The following is a 20,714-nucleotide window of genomic DNA, read 5'->3' as shown; positions in this document are numbered from 1 at the left end:
ATTTACTACATTCTTCATTTATTTTGTCTTCACTGATTATATACATGCTAGTTTTTTTACATTTGTAAAATCTAAACTGTCCCTTCTGCTCCACATATAAATTTTTTCAATCAGCCTATATAGATCAGTAGCTGACAGGCAAGTGGGGACAGAAGGTCTGTTAAGGTGGTGGGGACACGTTAATATGTATATCATGTAAGTTTATATCATTTAGGTAGATTTTTTAGTTATGCATACGTGCACATGTACAGGTACAGTAAACAGTTAAACAGTGTGACCTTTCCTTTTTATTCTCAAGTGACGTTTTCCTTAGAAATTGTCATTCTTAAAGGGTATACGATAACATTCTTATCCTATTGACTACGATCTCCTGTAATTGCCATGCAGTCTGCTGAAATATTCTTCCAATAAATCCAGACTGTATTGCTTTGGGCATGAAGACTTAGCTAGGTTATTGAATTTGATCTTCAAAGCCACCTAAAGTAGAACCGGTCAGTGAGTGTAAATAATTGGAGATAAAAATAGACTTGAAATTGATCGGTTCGGTCAGGATTCTCCCATGTGAGATTTTGCATTGCTTGATCTTCAGACCGAAGGACAAATGCCAAGAAGCCATTTGTATTCTGAAATGAAGACCTTATTTAAAAAAATAAATAAATGCTATTGTTTTTTCCTGAATTGTTCTCAGGCTCCAAATCTTATACTATCAAAGATTTTACACAATGGTTTGATTTAGCAAGGTATTTAGCAATGTTCACCATGTATGTTAAAGAACAACAAACTAGTAATGTTATAACAATAGAAAGTTTATATATACTGTATATATATATATATATATATATATATATATATATATATATATATATATATATATATATATATATATATAATTTTAGTTTTTCTTCTGTAACGCAAAGGCTAAGGCAGCGCTTCCTACTTGCCTTGATGCACTAGAGTTTTCTATTTGCTGAAATCTGGACGAAACAGATTGCAGTTTCCTATGGGCCACCAGCCAAGATCCGCATCTCGTCGTGAATCGAATCATGCATCACATGATTGCCTGCACTCCAAGCAGCTGTGCTTTCACTAGGACCAGCTCTCTCTTAAAGCCATTCTACTATGTCAAAGAGGAATTCCCCTGTAATTAATACAAAATAATATTTCTTAACAGTCCTCCCAATTGTACAAATTTGATGTAGCTCTCCACTGTACTAACTAAAAATGCAACAAATCTGAAGAAAATTTAAACCGATCAACACACAACATTGTGCTTAAGGGTACACATTTTTAATGAGGAGCCTGGCCATAACAATCCATGGGAAACTATGGAAAATGCATAGTATTACTTTGAGGAAAGAATGGTAAAACTGTAAAATTACAGTGCAAATGTACCTTGGTAAACTTTTTTTTAATATGGAAATGACACAGTGATGGTTGTTTAAAATCAGCATGAAGAATGTCAATTTTTTTTTTAAAAAAAAGAGCTATTAATTTAAGTAAATCTGCCCCAAATCTGGAGTAACTGGTCTAAAAAGGATAGTTTGTTTTTGCTTTGCTTAAAAAACAGTTTCATATGTGAGAGTGAAAAGCCTGATTTTCTTTCATGATAGGCTTACTGTAACTGCTGTTAACAGGGCCGTTGTGAGAAGCGCAATCTGACACTCCCACATCAGAAACCATGGATACTGTTTGATACACACCACTTAACAGTTAGACGTTGGCTGCTGACTGATACCAAACAAACACATACAGTAGTCAGTAAACTGTAGAACATAGTATACTGTAATGGCTTCAAACAGTGTAGTTTTGGTTTTATTCTTGCTATTCTCTGTTTGTAGATTTGTACAAAGTGCTGGCACCTCTATTTTGTTCATGCAACCCCAGAGCTGTGGCATGACTGAGTTTTTTAACTCAGCATCTCTTCAGTGTAGTGCTTGTGGTGCCAACCAAATCCGCAGTTCTGATGGTAAGTTTTTAATTAAAATATATAGTCTTAAAGTTATGAAGATTGTACCAAATGAGTTGTGACTCCTGCAAATGATACTGCCATGTAAAATATTACGATATGATAAATGTAATCATAGTATATAATATATTACACAAATCTACAAATTGGCACATTATGTTATTTTTACCATAAGCCTAGCCACATCTAGTGAATGTCTATACAAACCAGTATTCAAGTGTTTCTTGTGGGGTTTAAATAATATTTATCTTGCTCTGGGGGAAAAAGAAATCTTCCTGTTGTTTTTAAATATGCTGTATTTAGACCCACCACTGTTTAAATAATTAACACAGACCCTATGGTCTTATATCTTACATTCAAAAAATCAAGCTGAATTGTATTTTAGAGGCTACATAGGCTAAACACATCCATATCTATAAAACGCTCAAGTGATATATTTAGTAATTTTAAAAGAAACTTAAAAAGTGCCATTACAAACATCATGAAGACACTGAGAAACACTTCCAGTCCAACGGCTTGTTTCATAGACCCTGGTTAGTACTAATCTTGGGTTACTTTACCTAAAATAACATTAGGTAGTCCAAGATTAGTGCTGATCTTGGTCTGTGAAACCAGCCATTAATGTTTGCCAGAGAATGTCTCTTTCAGTATTACTACTTAGTCTTAAAGGTAGGTTGTATTTGTTACCTCACACAATGTGAAAATTGTGTTTTTTCTTAAATGTTAAGAGTATACAAAAACAGCAATGTAAACAAAAAAGAAACAACATCTCTTTTCTTGTTTGTTTACATTTATATTTTGCAAGAATCCAACTTACGTGTGAGTTGTATTGTAGTAGGTAGTAGCTGGAGGATGGGTGTTTAATTCAAAGAGGGATACAGCTTTTCTGCCTGCAACTAAAATGAATTTAGGAAATGTGCTCAAACTAGTAAGAAATCATACTTTAGTGCAAAATTGAACGAGAATTTAGGCAACTTTAATTTACAAGTCACTGTTTTTAATCCAGCTGTTTTTACTCCAGTTCCTCAATTGCTTAATTGAACCGTATCAACAAACAAAGAGGTTGAAAATAATGGGAAAATGCCCTTATCTGTTGGATTAAGGCTTATATAAACATGGCTATAGAAATATTCAAATAGAACTTTGAATACTGTGCATTTCTGACAGTGTTTGCCCAGTTACACTGGCAACCCTTTAAAGGGAGTGAGTGCTAATGAAAGCATGGACAATGTAATGTTTGCATGTCTTGTATACTGCAGTTACTTGGGTTTAAAGGGATCAGCACCAACTAAATTGGGCTGGTTAGAGGTGATTCTCCAACAAAACCAAGCTTTGGGGTTTTGAACCTTCCCCTGGGGCTTTGAATGGGATTGCATAGGAGTTTATGTGTGACATCAAGTTCCGTGGGTTGGTTCTTGATGTTATACTGAATGCGTAGATAAACTAGGCTGCATCTGATGGATAAGGTAGCTTCAACTTATCTACTCATTTACATCTCCTTAATCACTGTAAATGGGATATAGATGCAGAAGATGTGTACTCAAGATATGCCTGTGCTTGGGTTTAATCCCCACGGAGGAAAGGCGACAGATGTGTGGAAAGGAATATTTACAGTAAGCCTTTTTTTTGTGTGTAGCTAAGCCAGCTAATTAGTTGAGCTAACATGAGCTATCTTAATTTGAAAGTCCCTTGTGAGTTAAACAAGACAGTGCCACCCACCACTCTCATTCCCAATGAAGACAGGCACATAATTAGATGCACAGTGAATTGCATTCAGATAAAGGACGACTAATTAGGTGATCTAAAATAAGAAGCTGCCACATTGCTCTGGGTGATAATAGTAAATTATTATTTTAAATTTTGCCATCTTGTGAATCATGTTTCTAAGGCAACCTCTGTTTACCTCCTGGTCTCATATCCTCAACAATAGAACAGCACCTATTGCTATTTATTTTCTGTCGCAGGTCTTCAGTGTGTGTGCAAGGACGGATATACTGTGACAGATGTGGGCTCGCCCATAGTGGAGTGCGCTGCTTGTGTAAGTAGGAATGCATCTTCATGTTATAAATTTAAAAAAAAAAACTTTCAGTAACATGTAAAATGTTATCAGATTCTTTCTCAATAAAAATACACAGTACTACGTTGTATTTTCATTAGTTTTGTAACACTTTTTTTTTCCCTTTCTGCCAGTAAAAAAGTTGTGCAATTTTGTCCTGTTACAAAAGTTAAGTGAACATTTTGAGGTCAGTGCTCATTGGCAAGAGAGAAAGGGCAAAGGGAATAGAGAATAAACGTTGCATAATAATTCTTTAGAGAATAGAAAAATATGGTAATGCTTTATTTTGCATTTCAAGTATGTAATTGATATGCAGTCACCTATTTATTGAAGTTTAGGCACATGTTAATAAAGTCAATAGATACTCTATAGTGCTTTTAATTACTTTTTATTTATTAAAGGATTATTTTGAATTACAGCACGTGGAGTGGTTAGGTCCCAGGAAGAATAGCTTTCCATATTTTGTATTGTATTTTAAATAGTTTGAATTTTAAATATATTCTGTATGGTGGACCAACAAGAATGGAGCATTTGTTTAGTTTTGTTATATTGCTAGCATTTCACAGAGAACAGTAATATTTAGATATTTTCAACATGGCTTGCATACCACATGACCACTACACTACACTTCACAATGCCATTAAATTAAACTGTGTCACGATTTTATGCAGACTGGCACAGTTTCCCAAGACAAAAGAAGATGCTTGAAGTGCACCAGTGGAAATGTTTGTACTTGCACAGCAGGTCAGACTCAAGGTAGGGTTCTGTTTTGAACTCCTTAATTTTCCCCTCAAAGTGTAACTAACAAAAACAATGCCCTAGATCTTTCCTGTTTCGCATTTCTATTAGCTGCATAGGTCTCATTCATTTGAAAACATGGTATCTGGTAATACTTGAGGTTAAAGCAAGTTCTCATTTTCTATGCCTTATTCTCAGGGAAATTTGTTAGATTCAAACCTCCTAGATCATATCACTCAGCAGTGTCTTCTTGGTCAAAGCATGTTACTGGCTGAAAGCATGTCAGTCAGTAGGAGAAGTAACTGATTGGTTAATAAGCGTAGAAATATATATATATATATACATATATATATATATATATATATATATATATATATATATATATATATATATATATATATATATATATATATTGAAGGGGTGGGGAAATAACCAAGCTAGTGCAACACTGTCTGAAAGCATGTCTTGCAAACAGAGATTTCTTTAACCAAGTGTAGTTCCAGAAATCATGTTTAAATAAATGAATAAATCCTAAGCATTACCATAACTAATGAATCTGGCATGTGAGGGGCAGCCGTGTGACACAAACATATCCTTGATATATTTAGATGATAATTCAGATGATAATGTTTAGAAAATATCATTTTACATATAATTTTGTATCCAAGATATATATTTTTTTTCCATAAGCATTTATGATTTACTCTTATACATTTGATCAACATTGTTTTTATAAAAGATGAAACCACAAACAACAAAACATTGTTGTTTGATACAAACTATGTTTCTTTAATATGATATGATATCTTTGAATAAAACAAATTCCCAATTTGTATTTCTTTGTAGTTGACAGTCTGGGTACAGTTTCCTGTGTTACTTGTCCTAGTAACAGTGTAGTAAACCTTGACGGTGCAACGTGAGTAACCTACTTATGACGTATTGGTTCCAAAGAACCATTTATTGAAGGCAACAGAACATCATTGATTGAGAGGATTAGAATGTGAAAAGCTGTACATTTTTCACTCCAGTATATATATATATATATATATATATATATATATATATATATATATATATATATATATATATATATATATTGTTGGTATAATATATAGGGTAATGAAAATTAATAGTAATTATAATATTACTAATTAGAAGGGTCTTTGGTATCCTAACATTCATACATCGCTAAATTAATTTGCCTGAATACATGTTTATTAAGTTATTGAGGTATCAAAACATCAGTAATGAATGATAAAATGCATTGGCTTAGTTTTACTAGCTTTAATTGCCAAGTCAACCAATGACTTCCTCTAGTTTTGCTGAAAGCCACAATCCACTACATCCCCACTGTGCGCCAGGTTCTCCTCCCCAGCCTCCACCTGCTTTTTTGGCTTTGCCTTATGGGGAAGGCAGCTATCCTGCCCCCCTACCTACCATGGCTTTCCTACAGCCAGCCTCTCCACTTATTTGCAAGCTAATTTATGGGCAATGGTAAACTGAGTATGTTATTATTATTTCTTAGCAGACGCCCTTATCCAGGGCGACTTACAATTGTTACAAGATATCACATTATTTTTTATATACAATTACCCATTTATACAGTTGTGTTTTTATGGGAGCAATCTAGGTAAAGTTCCTTGCTCAAGGGTACAGCAGCAGTGTCCCCCACCTGGGATTGAACCAACGACTCTCCAGTCAAGAGTCCAGAGCCCTAACCACTACTCTCTGTCTCTCTGTCTCCGGTTTGTAGGCGAGTGGCCACCTAACCAGGTGTAGTTTAGGTAACCATGACCATAAGCTATTGTGTATTCATTTCCTAAAGATTACTTATGAGCTGTCATTTATTTTTAGGTGTGTGCAGTGTCAGGAGACCTTCTACACTGCAATAGGAACATGTCATTGTCCAACGGCACAGCTGGTAAGAGCTTAAAGCATGTCCTTTTTAGGGATTCACAAAGAGCTTCTAAGTGAGTTCTTATTCTTATTTTAACATATTGCTTAGTGCTTGTACTATATGTAAACATCTAAATTCAATTTTGTGTCTATCAGCCAGGTTTTTAATTACTTATATTAGTGATATAGGGAACTGCGAGGAAGGTACAGAACATGAGTTCAGAGAATAACACACTTTCTCATGGAGATCAATAAGTATATAATACAGTCATGCCATGCAATTTTAAAATGATTGCTTCTTTCTTTTCAGATGGGAGGGTTGTGCTTCAAAGAGCCCAGTATCACTGAAGTACTGGTGAGTTTTTGGGCAGGGCGACTTCAGATTAATCCTCCTGCTTTTCTGTTTTGTTCATTGTATTTATCATTCCTGTTTGGATTTCCTTTTGTATGTTGCATTCAGCTATACATTATTTTAGATTCTATATTGTGAACTATATTCCTATATTTTTACATTTTACATGACATAACCCAGTAACTGTTCTACCATATTTATTTACAGGGCACTGTACCACACTCCTTTTGGTTTCAAACGTACCTTGATGCAAGCTACCTGGCGTGTACAGTAAGTATCATGCATGGAATTCCTTATCTGTTGCTAATATATTTCACAGTCCTAGTAACTACATTGATCTAACCAAAGTGCTTTACTAACTATGCACATTTACTACAGAGGCTAAGACTTTAGCAGGGGCCCTTTAGATTGGGATTAAGGTAGACCATTGTGTGATTGAAGATAGTTTAGTGGCATTGTACCCTGCACATTACCTACTGCTACAAATTGATTTTACCAATACAAATTTCTACTCAAAGATACAACTTAATTTGATTCCCCCTATTACCCCCATCTTATTGGCTTAATAAAATGGTCTCCTTATAGATCTTCAGTTTTTCTCCTGTTTGAAAGGGTTTGCTGGAAAATAAAAAGGTTATTTTCTATTATCCCCCTGCATCTACAATAGGCCTACAACAACCTGACTGCATGCCAGCTTCTTACCAACATGGTCATACTCAGCTTCAATGCGCTGGACAGCAGAGCATACAACCTTTACAAGAAAGCTTTAGCTACATCAGTGTAAGTTTTAGCGGTTTTTTTTTAAATACTGTCTGATTCATTTATAACAAACTGTTACATGATATGATCTGACAATTGTGATATTTTTTTTTAACTATTTCTGCTTAGTCACTATGTTCACTAACCTGGTGGCACTAAATGTTTGATTTTCAAGGAATAGTAATTTAATACAAGTTTCTGTTTTCAAATATATTCTGTAACACAATGATGTTTTCTGTAAACAGTTTCTTGAGGTATAACGGCTTTTATTTCATTGTTTAACCTCCTACTGCTGCTTGTAGCAGCAGACATGATGTAATGGTAAGCATGTTTCAGCTAAAACTACAGACAACAGGGTTGGACTTTGGGTGAAGTAGAATTCACAGAATGACTCACAATGAAAGAATGTGGTTATCAGACAGAAGTGTGTGAAAATAAACATGATTGTTCAGCCTAGTTTTGAAATGTAAAAGTGTACATTTACTCAGAACTGCATTTACTTATTTATAAACCACTTTACCAACTATTTTAGCACCAAGTTACTTTATATAAAGACTACTTTAGGATAACTAATAAAATAGGCGTCTAACATTAAATACAAACACCCTACAAAACGAAGGTACAGCCCTTAAAGGGAATGTGACTTAGCCACAGTTTATTTTTAACCTGACCTTTTTATGTTCATGAAATCTGCCTTCCTTTTCATTAGTTACCTTCCTCGGCTGGTTTATAATAATCCATTAGTGCCACTGGGACAGACAGCCCCCAGGGGTCTATCATTACAAAGGAACGCCAAGGTTTGTTGGGTCTCATTTCATCCATAACTGCAAGCCCTCAATTATAAACTGAGGTAGAATCTTATAAGAAATTAATAAAACACACTTTGGCTAATGCTTTCTGTGTGGGGTTTAGAACACTGAAGAAGCTATTAGCTGAACCCCAGTTAACCTTTTATTTCAATGGGCAGACAATAACTAATTAATTAAATAAATACACATGTTTATTCAGTTTGGAGATATTGATACTGCACTGTTTTGACATAGCTATGTTTTTTTATGATTTCTTATTTTTTTTTAATTTTATTTGATCTAATTTGCTGTTACAAATTTTCACCTGTATGTTCTTACTTCCAACAGATTAATTTTAAAATTGCAAAATATGACGCCAGTGGACATTTTTCAGGCTGGCAAGATGTAACAGGAGGGACATTGCAGGTAAATATTGCCCATGCTTGTTACAAACCTATGGGATTTTAAAATGTGTGTTGTAATAATAACATAATACCATCAATCATTTTCACAAAGCTTAAAGTCATGATTTAGTTTTTTTTTATAGTTTGATTCATAAAACTGTTTCATAAGATTAAATTAATACTTAACTTTATTTAATGCATGAAAAGACTTTGAGTTAAACATTCTTCAAATAACATAACATTTTGTGAATAGTGGTGATATTTCAAATGCAGTACTGTCATTTTTATAACACCTTGTGGAATATTTTAATCTACAGCAAAAAAAGATGTATAGCACAGACTGTAGATTGCAAAGACATGTAGCACATAGATTTATACAGTTGGATTCATCATTGTATTAATAATACATGTAATACAGACTACTGAATAAGAGCTAAAGGTAAAAAATCATTCCAGATAAAATAAATACATTCAGTCCTGTACATTATGTTTAGACTATTATGCTGCTACCTTCTATGTTCGCCATTCATACTGGCTCTAAACCTCAACGTTTTGCCAGCTGAATGATTGATTCCCATATGATTTGTCACCTCTTGAGTTCTAAATAACACACGTAAAATAAAAGGAAGTGTGGTCGTTTTCACTGTAGATCAATACAACTCTAAGCAACGTACTATACTCTGTAAACAGATTGACTTGAAAACATAATTCTCATTGGGCCTCAGGCATGGTGTTTATCATTAAGTGCTGATAGATCTCAAATCCAAAAGATGTTGTAAAACACATATTGTTATTTGTAGTCATTTTAGAAGCATCTTTCATATGCTTGTCTTTCAGCTGTGCTCAGACACACAGAAGAAACTTGATGCAGCATATCTCTTTGGGACGTCCTACAGCCAGTCTGTATGTATACATCTCCCCGTTAGTTGTCAACGGTGTTTGGCATTTGTAAAAGTGAATGCAAAAAGTAACTAAAAAAGTGTTCTACCTACACTTTAAAAGCAGAATACAGGGCTTACACAAAACATAGTACAGTATTAGAGTATACAGTATATACAATACATACAACTGTGTAACTATACTGCTAAATGTGTAGTTATAGAGGAAATGGCTAGTGGTTAGTCCAGTTGTTAACGGTTTTATTTAAAGTAACTGTAGCTATACTATTTTAGCTCAAAGTTTTAATGTGTCGAATAATGAAATATTATACTAAAATCATACATTTAAATAGTGGGAACACTTAATTATCCATGTTTTTTGTTTTTTAAGTGTTCAGTACAAATTTTGGAGCTCCTCAAACAGTTTCCCGAGCCTGTGTTTTATGAGCTGTTCCTTCAGTATAGTGATAGTCAAGGCAACGAGTCTTTGTGGCCGGTTCCAGTCATGAGCAGCCCAGGTGAGTTATTTCACTTTATTTATTGTGAAGCTTTTTCAACTTTTTAAAGTTAAATGTTTGGCACTTGGGACAAAAAGAAAAAAATGAACTAACAGAATGGTACACAAACCATATGTGTGCGACAGTCCTTTCTGTATCTTCATCCATAGCTATTAAACACTCAATAGTCTAAAACTTAACAAATGATCAAAATGCTTTAAACGCAGGCAGCTCTCAAGTTCAGCAGAGATTCTTCTTGGTAGATGGATTGACAGGAAGACAGGATAACCTGAACAGTCAACCTCAATATGTCACCTACGCCAGCAAGCTAGTCCTGAGGTAATTGGATTGATATATAGCTTCTATTCATCCCCACTGCACCCACTGTTTGAACAATGGCAGTGCAAAATTTGCCATGCTGGCCAGCAAATGTGTCTCCCCTAAAAGAAAAGTCAGAAAAATACCATGTGGACACTGTTATAATACCAATGGCAATGGCAACATAATGGATTTGGAATAAATATTCCACATACAAGGTCCTGTTCTCAAAACGTTAACGATTTTTTAAAAGTGTATTTTGATGAATTAGTTTTCTATTTTGCAGTTGGTCTCAGTCTGGAACAGTTTCATAAATACTAATCTTAAAACAACTCCAGCTTTGTGAATAGGATCCATTGTATAATACTGTTTTTTATATGGTATTGCATCCCTGCAATGGATTTACTTCTGTGGCACCATTCTATTGATGACTCATAGCATTGTATCTACAGCCCATTTATACAGGACCATTTCAACCCTGCCCGTTTCCATTTTGACCTCCTCCTGTAATGACAAAGCTGTGATAAAAATGTTAGAATGGAAGTTGACTAATTCTAATATGATGCAAACTTACATTTTTATAGTGCACTTCCTGTTCAGTAGGCATCACAGAACTCTTCACAATATGTCATTATAATGTACATGTACTAATGTAATAAAAAAATAATAATAATAGTCCAAAAACACACAATTAAAGGCACATATTCTCTTTGCCGCTTCCAATTCTCAGTTCTAAATAGTTGCTGGTAAGTCTAGGCCCCATTACTGTGTACTTCACTTTTTTACGTAGTTTCTAAGAAGTTCTTCTACTTTTCCTTTGTGTTTGCTGATAAATAGTGTGTATCAGCCAATTAGCAGCCCTGGTAATGAGCCACCCTTCAAGCTGACAGTGCAGTACACCACAGTGGACATCAACGGACAGCCCAACAGCCAAGCCCAGGTAAATCTGACTAGGAATAACATTAAACAATCAATCCTAAACTTTGAGGTAAAGCTAAAATAAATATGATGCTTTTACTTCACTCTGTCATGTACGCATTCCTTTTCAAAAGGAGAATGCATCTAATTAATTGTACCTTTATTCACAGAAATATATACCTGTATTAAAAAATTAAACACTTTGTAGTTTTTGTAGGACTTTTTTCAGGAACAGGCCCATTGTTAGAACATTTGTTTCCAAGCCATATAAATAAAGATCTAAGACAACAACAATAAAGCATGGCAGAGAAATTAAATATTAAGAAAACGTATTTTTAAATAAGAGTACATTTCAATCTGAAACACCAAGAATAGGCCCCTTAGTCTCAAATGTTTCTGCAATGTGTTCATTAGGTCAGGTTTGCAGATGTTTGTAATATCAAACAAATGAAATAAGCAGCACATGCTTTGCATAAGTAGACACATGACTGATTTTTGTTTTTGTAATGCGGGTAGCATCTGTACATCCTATTGGTTTTGACAAATGAAACTTTTTACCCCAACTGCTGTGTATTTATTTCAACGTATTGAGCAAGCACGCTCATTTCTCAATAAAATCCTTAAGGAGAAGAGTACATGATATATTACTGTACCAAGGTTTGGGTTCTGAGTCAGGCAAAACAGGCAGCAAATGCCTTACCACAGTCATTCTGCATCTATCCCAGTACTGGCTGGAAGGTACAGAATACAAGTTTACTGTTCAGCTAAGAATGTGTTGCATGCAATCTGTAGTTTGCTCTCATGAGACAACAAATGATTCGATGAGTTCAAGAGGGAATTGCTATAAATAGAAGATGCTCCTGCTTTAATTACTGATGTTATCTCACATATGTATCAGTTTACTAGTACATGATAACAATCTACATATCTCTGAAGCTGCTGTTCTGATGTCGATTTCTTAACTCAGGTAGCATTCGCTGTCACCTACAGTATGAACCAGGACTCAAAGAGAACGAATACTTTTGTAAGTAAGACCACTTTTAATGATTTATGTGGAAGTTAGCAGTATAGTACAGTATCCATGCTGATATATCGTGACTGGGATAAGGTTGGAAATGAGTTGCAAAACATATTATTATATTGTTTCTCCAATACCTGTCTTACCAGTGTAGAATATGCTGTAAGAAAAAGGTTATTAGTTATCACTGCCAATTTAATGATAAACCTCGGCAGATCTTTATCACATCTCTCTCACAGACCCCTCTTTCCATTGCAGTTGTATTGTATTAAGTGGTGACAATAAAGAGGATGACTAAATCAATGCAGCAGTATAAATAAAAGCCCAACATGGGTGAGAAATGATTTTAGGTATGTAGGAAAATGTAATGAACAATTTATATTAATATACACTGCTGTTGTAAAATCCTGTTTAGAATCGTATTATTGTTCATACATACCTATTGAAAAATAGCAATACAATGAATCATAAAAAGGAGTATGTAATATGCGTGTGTCTGTGTGTGTGTGTGTGTTTCAGATTGCTCTGGCAGTACTGGGCGGTCTCTCCATCTTCCTTGCTATGCTGGAGACCAGCAGCTGGAGCCACAGGGCTGGGCAACAGTTTATCAACTGCACAGTAAGGACTGAGTCATATTTTCTCAGTGTCTCTTGCCACCTCTGTAACACACAGTTGAAAATAGAGAACAAGTAAAAATATATGTTTCGATTATATTACTAGTTTAAATAGAAAAAATCTTCATAATTGTCATTAAAGGGCAAACATCACACCCAAATGCCCGAACAGAATCTCTCCCACTGAACCTGTCTACATGAACTTTAATAGTTTGCAGGGAATCCATTTGGATTACATTTCCTTGGTTCAGACTGGATAGTTAACTATGGTAATCCTACTACTTAGCCATTAGGTGATGCTGCTCACATGTTTTTTGCCTTTTTCATACAGAGTTTTTCTCCTAGAATTCTTAAAGTGCGCAGTCAATGCACTCAAATATTGCTTAAGAATAGGAAAGAAGAACCTTGATGGATTGTAATTAGAATATATATATATATATATTTGATTTAAATCCTATTTTCGTCTTCTTTTCACAGACCATAATCAAATACTTAGCATTTCTGACTGGTAATGTTGCCAACACCTTGTTCTTAATCACAATCGGCACTGGTATCTACTGGCTTGTTGCTTTCAAGGTTTGTAGTTCTTGTTGTTAGCATTGTGTTTCTAGAGGTCCCAATACAAATATATGACAGGCATACATGACAGTTTTGCAGGCTACAGGAAGCATAACCATCATAGTTCTGCTTTGAAATCAGGCAAAGCTTGGCGCTTGCAAATATTTTCAATCCTTATTAGCTCTAGAGTGTGGGAAAATGATGGGACTGCTAAAAGCCCACATTAGTCTTGTTACTCCGTGAGTGCTGTATATGTGTATGTATTAGTTTTAAATTATACAAAGAGTCCAACCTTGCAAAGTGATACGTTTACAGTAAGGTAAAGTAGGTCTGTCTACAGATTTAGAGTGAATGTGTGAAATCTAATATTCTTTTTTCTGTTGATTCTATAGGGCCAGCACACTGCGGTTGATGTGGCACTACCCTCTCCTGGTGGGAGTCTTGAAACAGATTTTCTCATTTATCTGTCTTTGGCATTTGCATTCAAGGTAGGAGGAATGCTTCTAGATGTATTTGAACGCAGCAAATAGTACAGATTGTGTGTAGAAATATAGAAAATGATCAGCCTAAAACAAAATACCAAAGTGATACAGGAAATGATGAGATGACAAGCTGTTGAATCTCAGCTGTTGGGGGTATTTTAGGAAATACTTTGTGTAGTTGGTACAAGCTGACTTGTTTTTATTTTCCAGGCGTTGCAGCTGATCCACATGCTGGTTGTTCAGATGACCATCTCCATCTTTCTGATAGACTGGGAGAGACCAAAGAACACTAAACATCATGCAGGTATAGCAACTATATTAGAGGGAAGTTCTAATAACAAATGCATTGCAGCAGTGGAGGAAGTATCCAATATAAAACAATCAGGATTGAACTTTCCTAATGCATTGTGTTGTGTCCATTAAAATGTATGTATTCATTGATTTTAAAATAATAATAATAATAATAATAATAATAATAATAATAATAATAATAATAATAATAATAATAATAATAATAATAATAAATTAAATAGGGGAATCACCTATAGCAATAATGTTATAATGACAACAGATTAAAGAGCAACCTGGTATAGGTATGTGTGTAACTATTATCATGTCCCCCTGCAGCTCTCTACTCCTAGTGAGATAGGGGGTGGTCTGGAACATATAAGTTCGGGAAAACAGAACCAATTTTAAGCTGCCTGTCTATTCGATGTATGACCTGTTCCTTCTTCCTGTCTCTTTAGGAAGCAGTAGCAGCGCCCCCTCAGTCAGTGCCTGGAGAACCTTCTTTGTGGCCAATGAGTGGAATGAGATCCAGACGACAAGGAAACTGAACCCCCTACTGCAGCTCTTTGCAGTGCTCCTAATACTGGAGGTGAAGGAGGGGTAGGGTCAGCTCTGGGGCTATCAGTGTACCTGGAAACAATGCAGTAATAACGTCCAATGCAGGAGTAACCTCCAAGCCCTTTGTTGTATATATTATATGTGAACCAGCAAGGCTTATGCTTTGCAGCCAGTAAACTCAATTACAATGCTTTGTCAACAGGGGCTTTGTTCAATTAAAAAACACATTTACAAGGTTTTCCCATTGGGTGGCACAGACCACTATGTTAATAAAAGGTTTATATTATGTAGTTTTGTTTTGCTATGAAACTGAGTTTAGTTGTTTATCTACTATAATAATATAAATAATAATAATATTATTACTAATAATAATTTGAAGGTTAATTAGTTCATACATAAATAGGGATTAAACTATGCGCTTATAATGTGTTAAAAATTAATTGAAAATCATTGAAAGCTAAATTTCCTAAAGCCATTTAAAAATAATAGATGTGAAATCTTTGATGTTACTAAGGATTAAGAGGGGCTTCAAAATGCACCTACAGCTAACCTTTCCACTACAATGTACCTATGTATTGAGGATCTAGAGGTCAGTGCTAGTTTTTACATTAAATAAAAAACAATAGCACACTGACTTACTCTATCTCGCTCCCTCATTTCTCTGCAGGTCATTGGGGTCATAAACATTGCGGCGAGAGATCTGAACCTGGCCGTGCAGCCGGGAGCTGACAATTACCAGGCTCCCTGGAGCACTATCCTCCGATATGGAATAACTGCTTCTGTCTGGCTGGCAGTCGGTATTGCTCAAGTAATTTTATTTCTCCCATTCCTCTAGTTATATCTTGTGTGTGTGTTTTCTGTAGAGATGACTCTGTGATGGAAGTCATTGACCTGTAAAAGCCTTTTGTGGAGGTTTCCTGGAGTTGTCGATAGCACTATTTGAATTGATATTATGCCTCACTGTGAGATATAGTGGAGACAATTGTACATCCATATGCACGTGCAGCATGTCACACTTCACACTTTCTATATCTCCATAGAGAACATTATTTAACGTAATTTTGGAGGGTATCCGATTTTGGGGATACATGGCGGTGTCTGTCCATTCATCTATCCATCAGTTTTTGTTGCATGCAATACAGTTTGTCACAGTAATGTTGGTTGGTTGACCTTGAGAGTTAGGTTAAGCTATTGATTCAGTTTTGCAGCTCTTGTTTTATTTGGATTACAATGATTGATTTCATTGGTTTTCTGCAGATCCTGTTTTTTGTCGTCATCTATGAACGGTTAGTGGAGGATAAAATCCGTCAGTTTGTGGACTTGTGCTCAATGAGCAACGTAAGTATTTATATAACTGATGGGAATATTATGGTAAAGTGGAAAGTGATTTCCTTTACTGGGAATTATTTGATGAGCCCTGTTGGTTAGTTGGATGGGATAAAAACATGGTTAACTGGTCATACAAAATAACTACTGGAGATCAGGTTGTCTGTTTTAATAGTTCCCCTTCTACAAAAAAGAAAAAACACTAAAATGTAAGCACGATATAGACAGACCAACAGGGCTTCTCCCTCCTCTGTATCCACCTTCTTCCCATATCACCAATTGCCTCCAACAGGAGCTGCATAGTGGTTCTTAATTTATTTCTTAACCAATCAAAATAAAGTTACCACACCCTGTAAAGAATAGTTTACGCTGAGTTGCCATTTGTTGTCTATCCAATCTACTGTATACTTTCCCTTGAAATATGCATCAGTACAGATGGAGAACTGGCAAGCACCGTTTCTATGACAACAGGGCAGAGCTGCGTGTAGATAACAGAGGTGTTTGTGAAACTAAAGTCCAAATAATGAAGCTATTATCAACTGTAAAATAAAAAAGGACTGATATATTACCTGTAACTTCATTTGTTTTTATTGTGTTTGAAAATATATCTTTTTTTAAATAAAATGCTTTTTGTACAAAAAATAATAAGTACATTCCTTTCACATACTAACTCTTCCACTAGGTGTCTGTGTTCATTCTGCTGCACCAGTGCTATGGTTTCTACATCCATGGCCGCTCGGTCCATGGACATGCAGACGTCAGTATGGAAACCATGCAAACTAACCTGCAGAAAGAAAAGGTTGTTCTCCATTGATTTCTCTGTGAGACATGTGTGAGAAAAGGTTTTAAAAATAAAAAGCACTGATCTGTGTTTCACAAAATCAACCAATTACAGAACTGCTCCTTCTTGCAACTAAATTGTTTCTTGCTCTTTTTATATCATTACAGTTATGTTATTCTTTTCATACACTTCCTTTGCACATAGAGCTATGGGGGTGGTGGCAGACTTAAGGTTGGACATTTATTACACTGGCAGCGATAGTGTAATGGAGTGATGTAAAATGATCGCTTCATTACATCCAACAGCTGCAGTAAATGGCACAGGATGGCAAATGTGCTGTTGCTCATTATTAAACGTGTACAAACCACGTGGAATAATATTATCCAGTCTTTTGGCCATGAAATTGCAACACAGTCCAATCTAGCATTACCCTTTTTAAAACCACATTGGCCAACAATCATGTTAAGCAGACCTTGTAGTTTTAGCTTACCTGCCCATAAACCTGCTTTCTTGTTAATGGTTGAATTATGTTTTAAGGTCCCTGGTGCTAATTTCAACCTGTTCTTTTGTCCCTTTACAGGATAACCTGTGTGCTTTGCGGGGCTTGGAACCAAGCTCTGAAATCCAAACCTTCGACTTCCTTCTCACACAGAAACTCAGGGACCAGCTGGACAAGATTGTGCGGCCTCTCTCTAAGGTACTTTGGTGCTCACATCTTATAGATTTGACATAGCAGTAGTTGTCTGTCTACAACCAAACAAAATCTGTATAATGTAAGACAAATATGTAAGTATTAAAAAAAAACACATCATTTGAAATATGTTCAGTCCAGTGTAGTTTCTTTAACCCTTGCTGGGTACGCCTTACTGCCACCAGGTTTTATATGTAGTGAATTAACTGATGTCCAAAACAAATAAGACACATCCTGCTGTATGAAAACAGCCTTTTGTTATTTAATTTGATAGGATGCAGGATTTATTATATCCCACTAAGGATGCATAATCCTGGTGATGGAGACATAGTAAAGAGTCCCGTATCTTCATATGTCACACTTTAGTTTTAATTATATTTATGGTACCTCTTATGCAATTGTAATGAAACATGGTAAGGACATTCTTTAGCACATGCTGTTGAGTGTATCAATATTCTATAATTCTCTGTCCTTTTTTAAATATTGGTATCATCCAGTAATAATTAAACTTTTTGTCAACATTTAAAAAAATATATATATATTGATAGAAATCTAATAAATTCAATGACTTTTTCGACTAGAATTTGTATTTTTTCACAAATCTATATTCACATTTACAAGAGGTTCAAGTTCCTTGACCTATGCCCCAGGAATTGATTTGTTTTCTTTAGAAAAAAGCATGCGTTTAGATCTTGCCAAGTCATTGCCATTGAAAGTCTGAATTATTAATGTTTATTTCCATATGAAGACAACAATGAATGGCAGAGGTGGATCCCAAGGCTTGCTGGATCAAAAGACAAAAACCTATTACACCATGAACCGGTTCCTGTCTTCATTCCTCGAACATGTGAGTAACCTCTTGCTTGAAACCTTTTTAACAGGAAAGATCCAAATGCTAAATATTGTAATATGTTGATAGAGACAATAAAACTTTTTTTTCACAAAAAGTCAGATAGAATGCCTGTCATGATGTTTAATAAACTAAAAACAAATCAAAAAAAGTTGCATTAAAAAAAAAAAAAAAACTTTCTCATATAGGTTCACGAAGACATGGACTACATGGTGAAGGACAAACTCTTCTTAGAGAAGATTATGAACTATGAATTCCAGCAGCCATTTGAAAGGAGCATGTTCTACAATGGTAAGTACTGTATATCTAAACCTGACCAGTACAAACCATCTTTGCCGATACAAAATACACCTTTTAGCGCATGTTTTGAATATTTTTGAAAAGTGGCCCCATTGTATTAATTGTTTACTGGTTGCTTTCAGAAATGCAGGTACACTTAGTTCATTGAGATACTGCAGCAGTACATTGTACACGTCATAACAGGGATTCCATTTAAATTGTGATGCCTTTATTCTGACCAAAAAAATAAATCGATAAATAACAAGAAACTGCAGAGCTTTGTCATGGTAAACTTTTCTAAGCAAGCCAAGCATCTGTACATTATTCTTTCAGCAAGGAGCATGGCCCCACTCTGGACTAGTGAGGACAAGGCATGCCTAATTGGATCAGTTATCAATGTCCCGCACTTGGCTAAACTTCATTGCCACAGGTCACAACACTAGCGTAGCTCAACTGAGTTGTTATATAAAACATTTAATATGAGCAGTGACACACAGCTACCCTCACAGCTAGTACCACATATTCTTATGGGCCCAGCAGTGCAGTATACTTCAGGGTCACCACACCTCAAGGGAGTAAGAAACTGCCTCAGATCTGTGGGGGGAGGGGGCTATTGCCTGGCCATTTAATGGGGCAATTAAGAACCCAACTCTTAAACTGAAATGTACTGGTTATTTGAGAATGATGCCTTGTATGTAATCTGTAATCGAGATGGCCCCACACTACGAGAGTGCAAAGATGAATGGCACATCTCAAAGAAAGAAAATGCATCACTTTGATTTAGCTCTACAAACATGGTGTTGCAATATAAAGTCCGGAAATTCATGTACTACACAAGAAATATGCCAAATTCCATCAGTTTCTTACAGTTGGCATGGTAAAGACTACCCAAAACATGCTGAGTGATTGTATTTTTCTCTTTGCTTCAGATCCAGATGGCATTGTCTTCAGCAATGTTCTTTATTATGGGAATGAGCTGGTTCTCCTGCTGTTTGACACACTGCTCTTCTGTATTATCGACCTTGGGACTCAGAACATTGTGCTGGCTACAATCCTTACATATCTTGTACAGCAGGTAGGCAAAGTACTGATTCAAGTAATTTCATTTGTATCATTATTCAAACTGAAACCAGTATAAATCTGTCTAGTTTGTTTTTAAAGAGTAGTGTTGCATGCTGTATGTACTGTATGTACCTTTGCAATTCAGTAATTATAACTTGTCTTGATGTTTCTAATTCCTTGTTGCAGTTGCTGGAGATGCTTCGGTATTATATTGCAAGAAATAACCTCACCAAAAAGACATTGGTGGACCAATGCTTTCTGATCTAAAGAAGAATGTTATCATAATAAAAAAAAGCTTAAACCAATATTTACCTATAAATATGTGTATTTATATTGAAATATATCTTTTTGTATCTTTCATTTGGTTGCATCTTTCTAATAAACAATACAATGATTGTTAATGTTGAGTTAATTACTTACTGGGATACATAATTACCTGCACCATTCAAAAAACTGCATAAAAAATTGTTCTGCAGTGTCCCCAGTCATATTCATTTTTTAAAATCAAATATAATTACTAAAGCTCTTCTATAGTTTAGCCCTCTGTATACTCTGGCATGACCTTATTTTGCTGTGTGTGCTGTTGGTGCTGGGTCAACATTAAAATGATGGCATAATCACTGTTCAATGCTCCCTC

The 20,714-nt window shown here is 35.3% G+C and overlaps 1 protein-coding gene across 1 annotated transcript; it reads left to right on the top strand.

Moving 5' to 3' along the window:
* The first annotated feature begins 1,715 nt into the window (after nucleotides 1–1,715).
* Nucleotides 1,716–20,478, top strand: LOC117425336 (meckelin-like). The gene is made up of 28 exons (XM_034042192.3): nucleotides 1,716–1,966; nucleotides 3,931–4,004; nucleotides 4,694–4,778; nucleotides 5,607–5,676; nucleotides 6,615–6,681; nucleotides 6,967–7,011; nucleotides 7,216–7,278; nucleotides 7,676–7,788; nucleotides 8,477–8,564; nucleotides 8,904–8,981; nucleotides 9,797–9,862; nucleotides 10,229–10,355; nucleotides 10,562–10,673; nucleotides 11,490–11,592; nucleotides 12,538–12,594; nucleotides 13,108–13,206; nucleotides 13,680–13,778; nucleotides 14,153–14,248; nucleotides 14,453–14,546; nucleotides 14,989–15,119; nucleotides 15,756–15,896; nucleotides 16,346–16,426; nucleotides 17,097–17,213; nucleotides 17,776–17,892; nucleotides 18,635–18,733; nucleotides 18,925–19,027; nucleotides 19,945–20,090; nucleotides 20,264–20,478. The coding sequence occupies exons 1-28, from the start codon at nucleotides 1,786–1,788 to the stop codon at nucleotides 20,342–20,344; spliced, it is 2,733 nt and encodes a 910-aa protein (XP_033898083.3). The 5' UTR covers nucleotides 1,716–1,785; the 3' UTR covers nucleotides 20,345–20,478.
* Nucleotides 20,479–20,714: the final 236 nt, after the last annotated feature.

The sequence above is a fragment of the Acipenser ruthenus genome, chromosome 20 (genome assembly GCF_902713425.1).
Source record: "Acipenser ruthenus chromosome 20, fAciRut3.2 maternal haplotype, whole genome shotgun sequence".
Classification (NCBI taxonomy): Eukaryota; Metazoa; Chordata; class Actinopteri; order Acipenseriformes; family Acipenseridae; genus Acipenser; species Acipenser ruthenus.
Note: the sequence above shows the minus strand (reverse complement) of the source record. Positions and strands in the feature narration are given on the sequence as shown.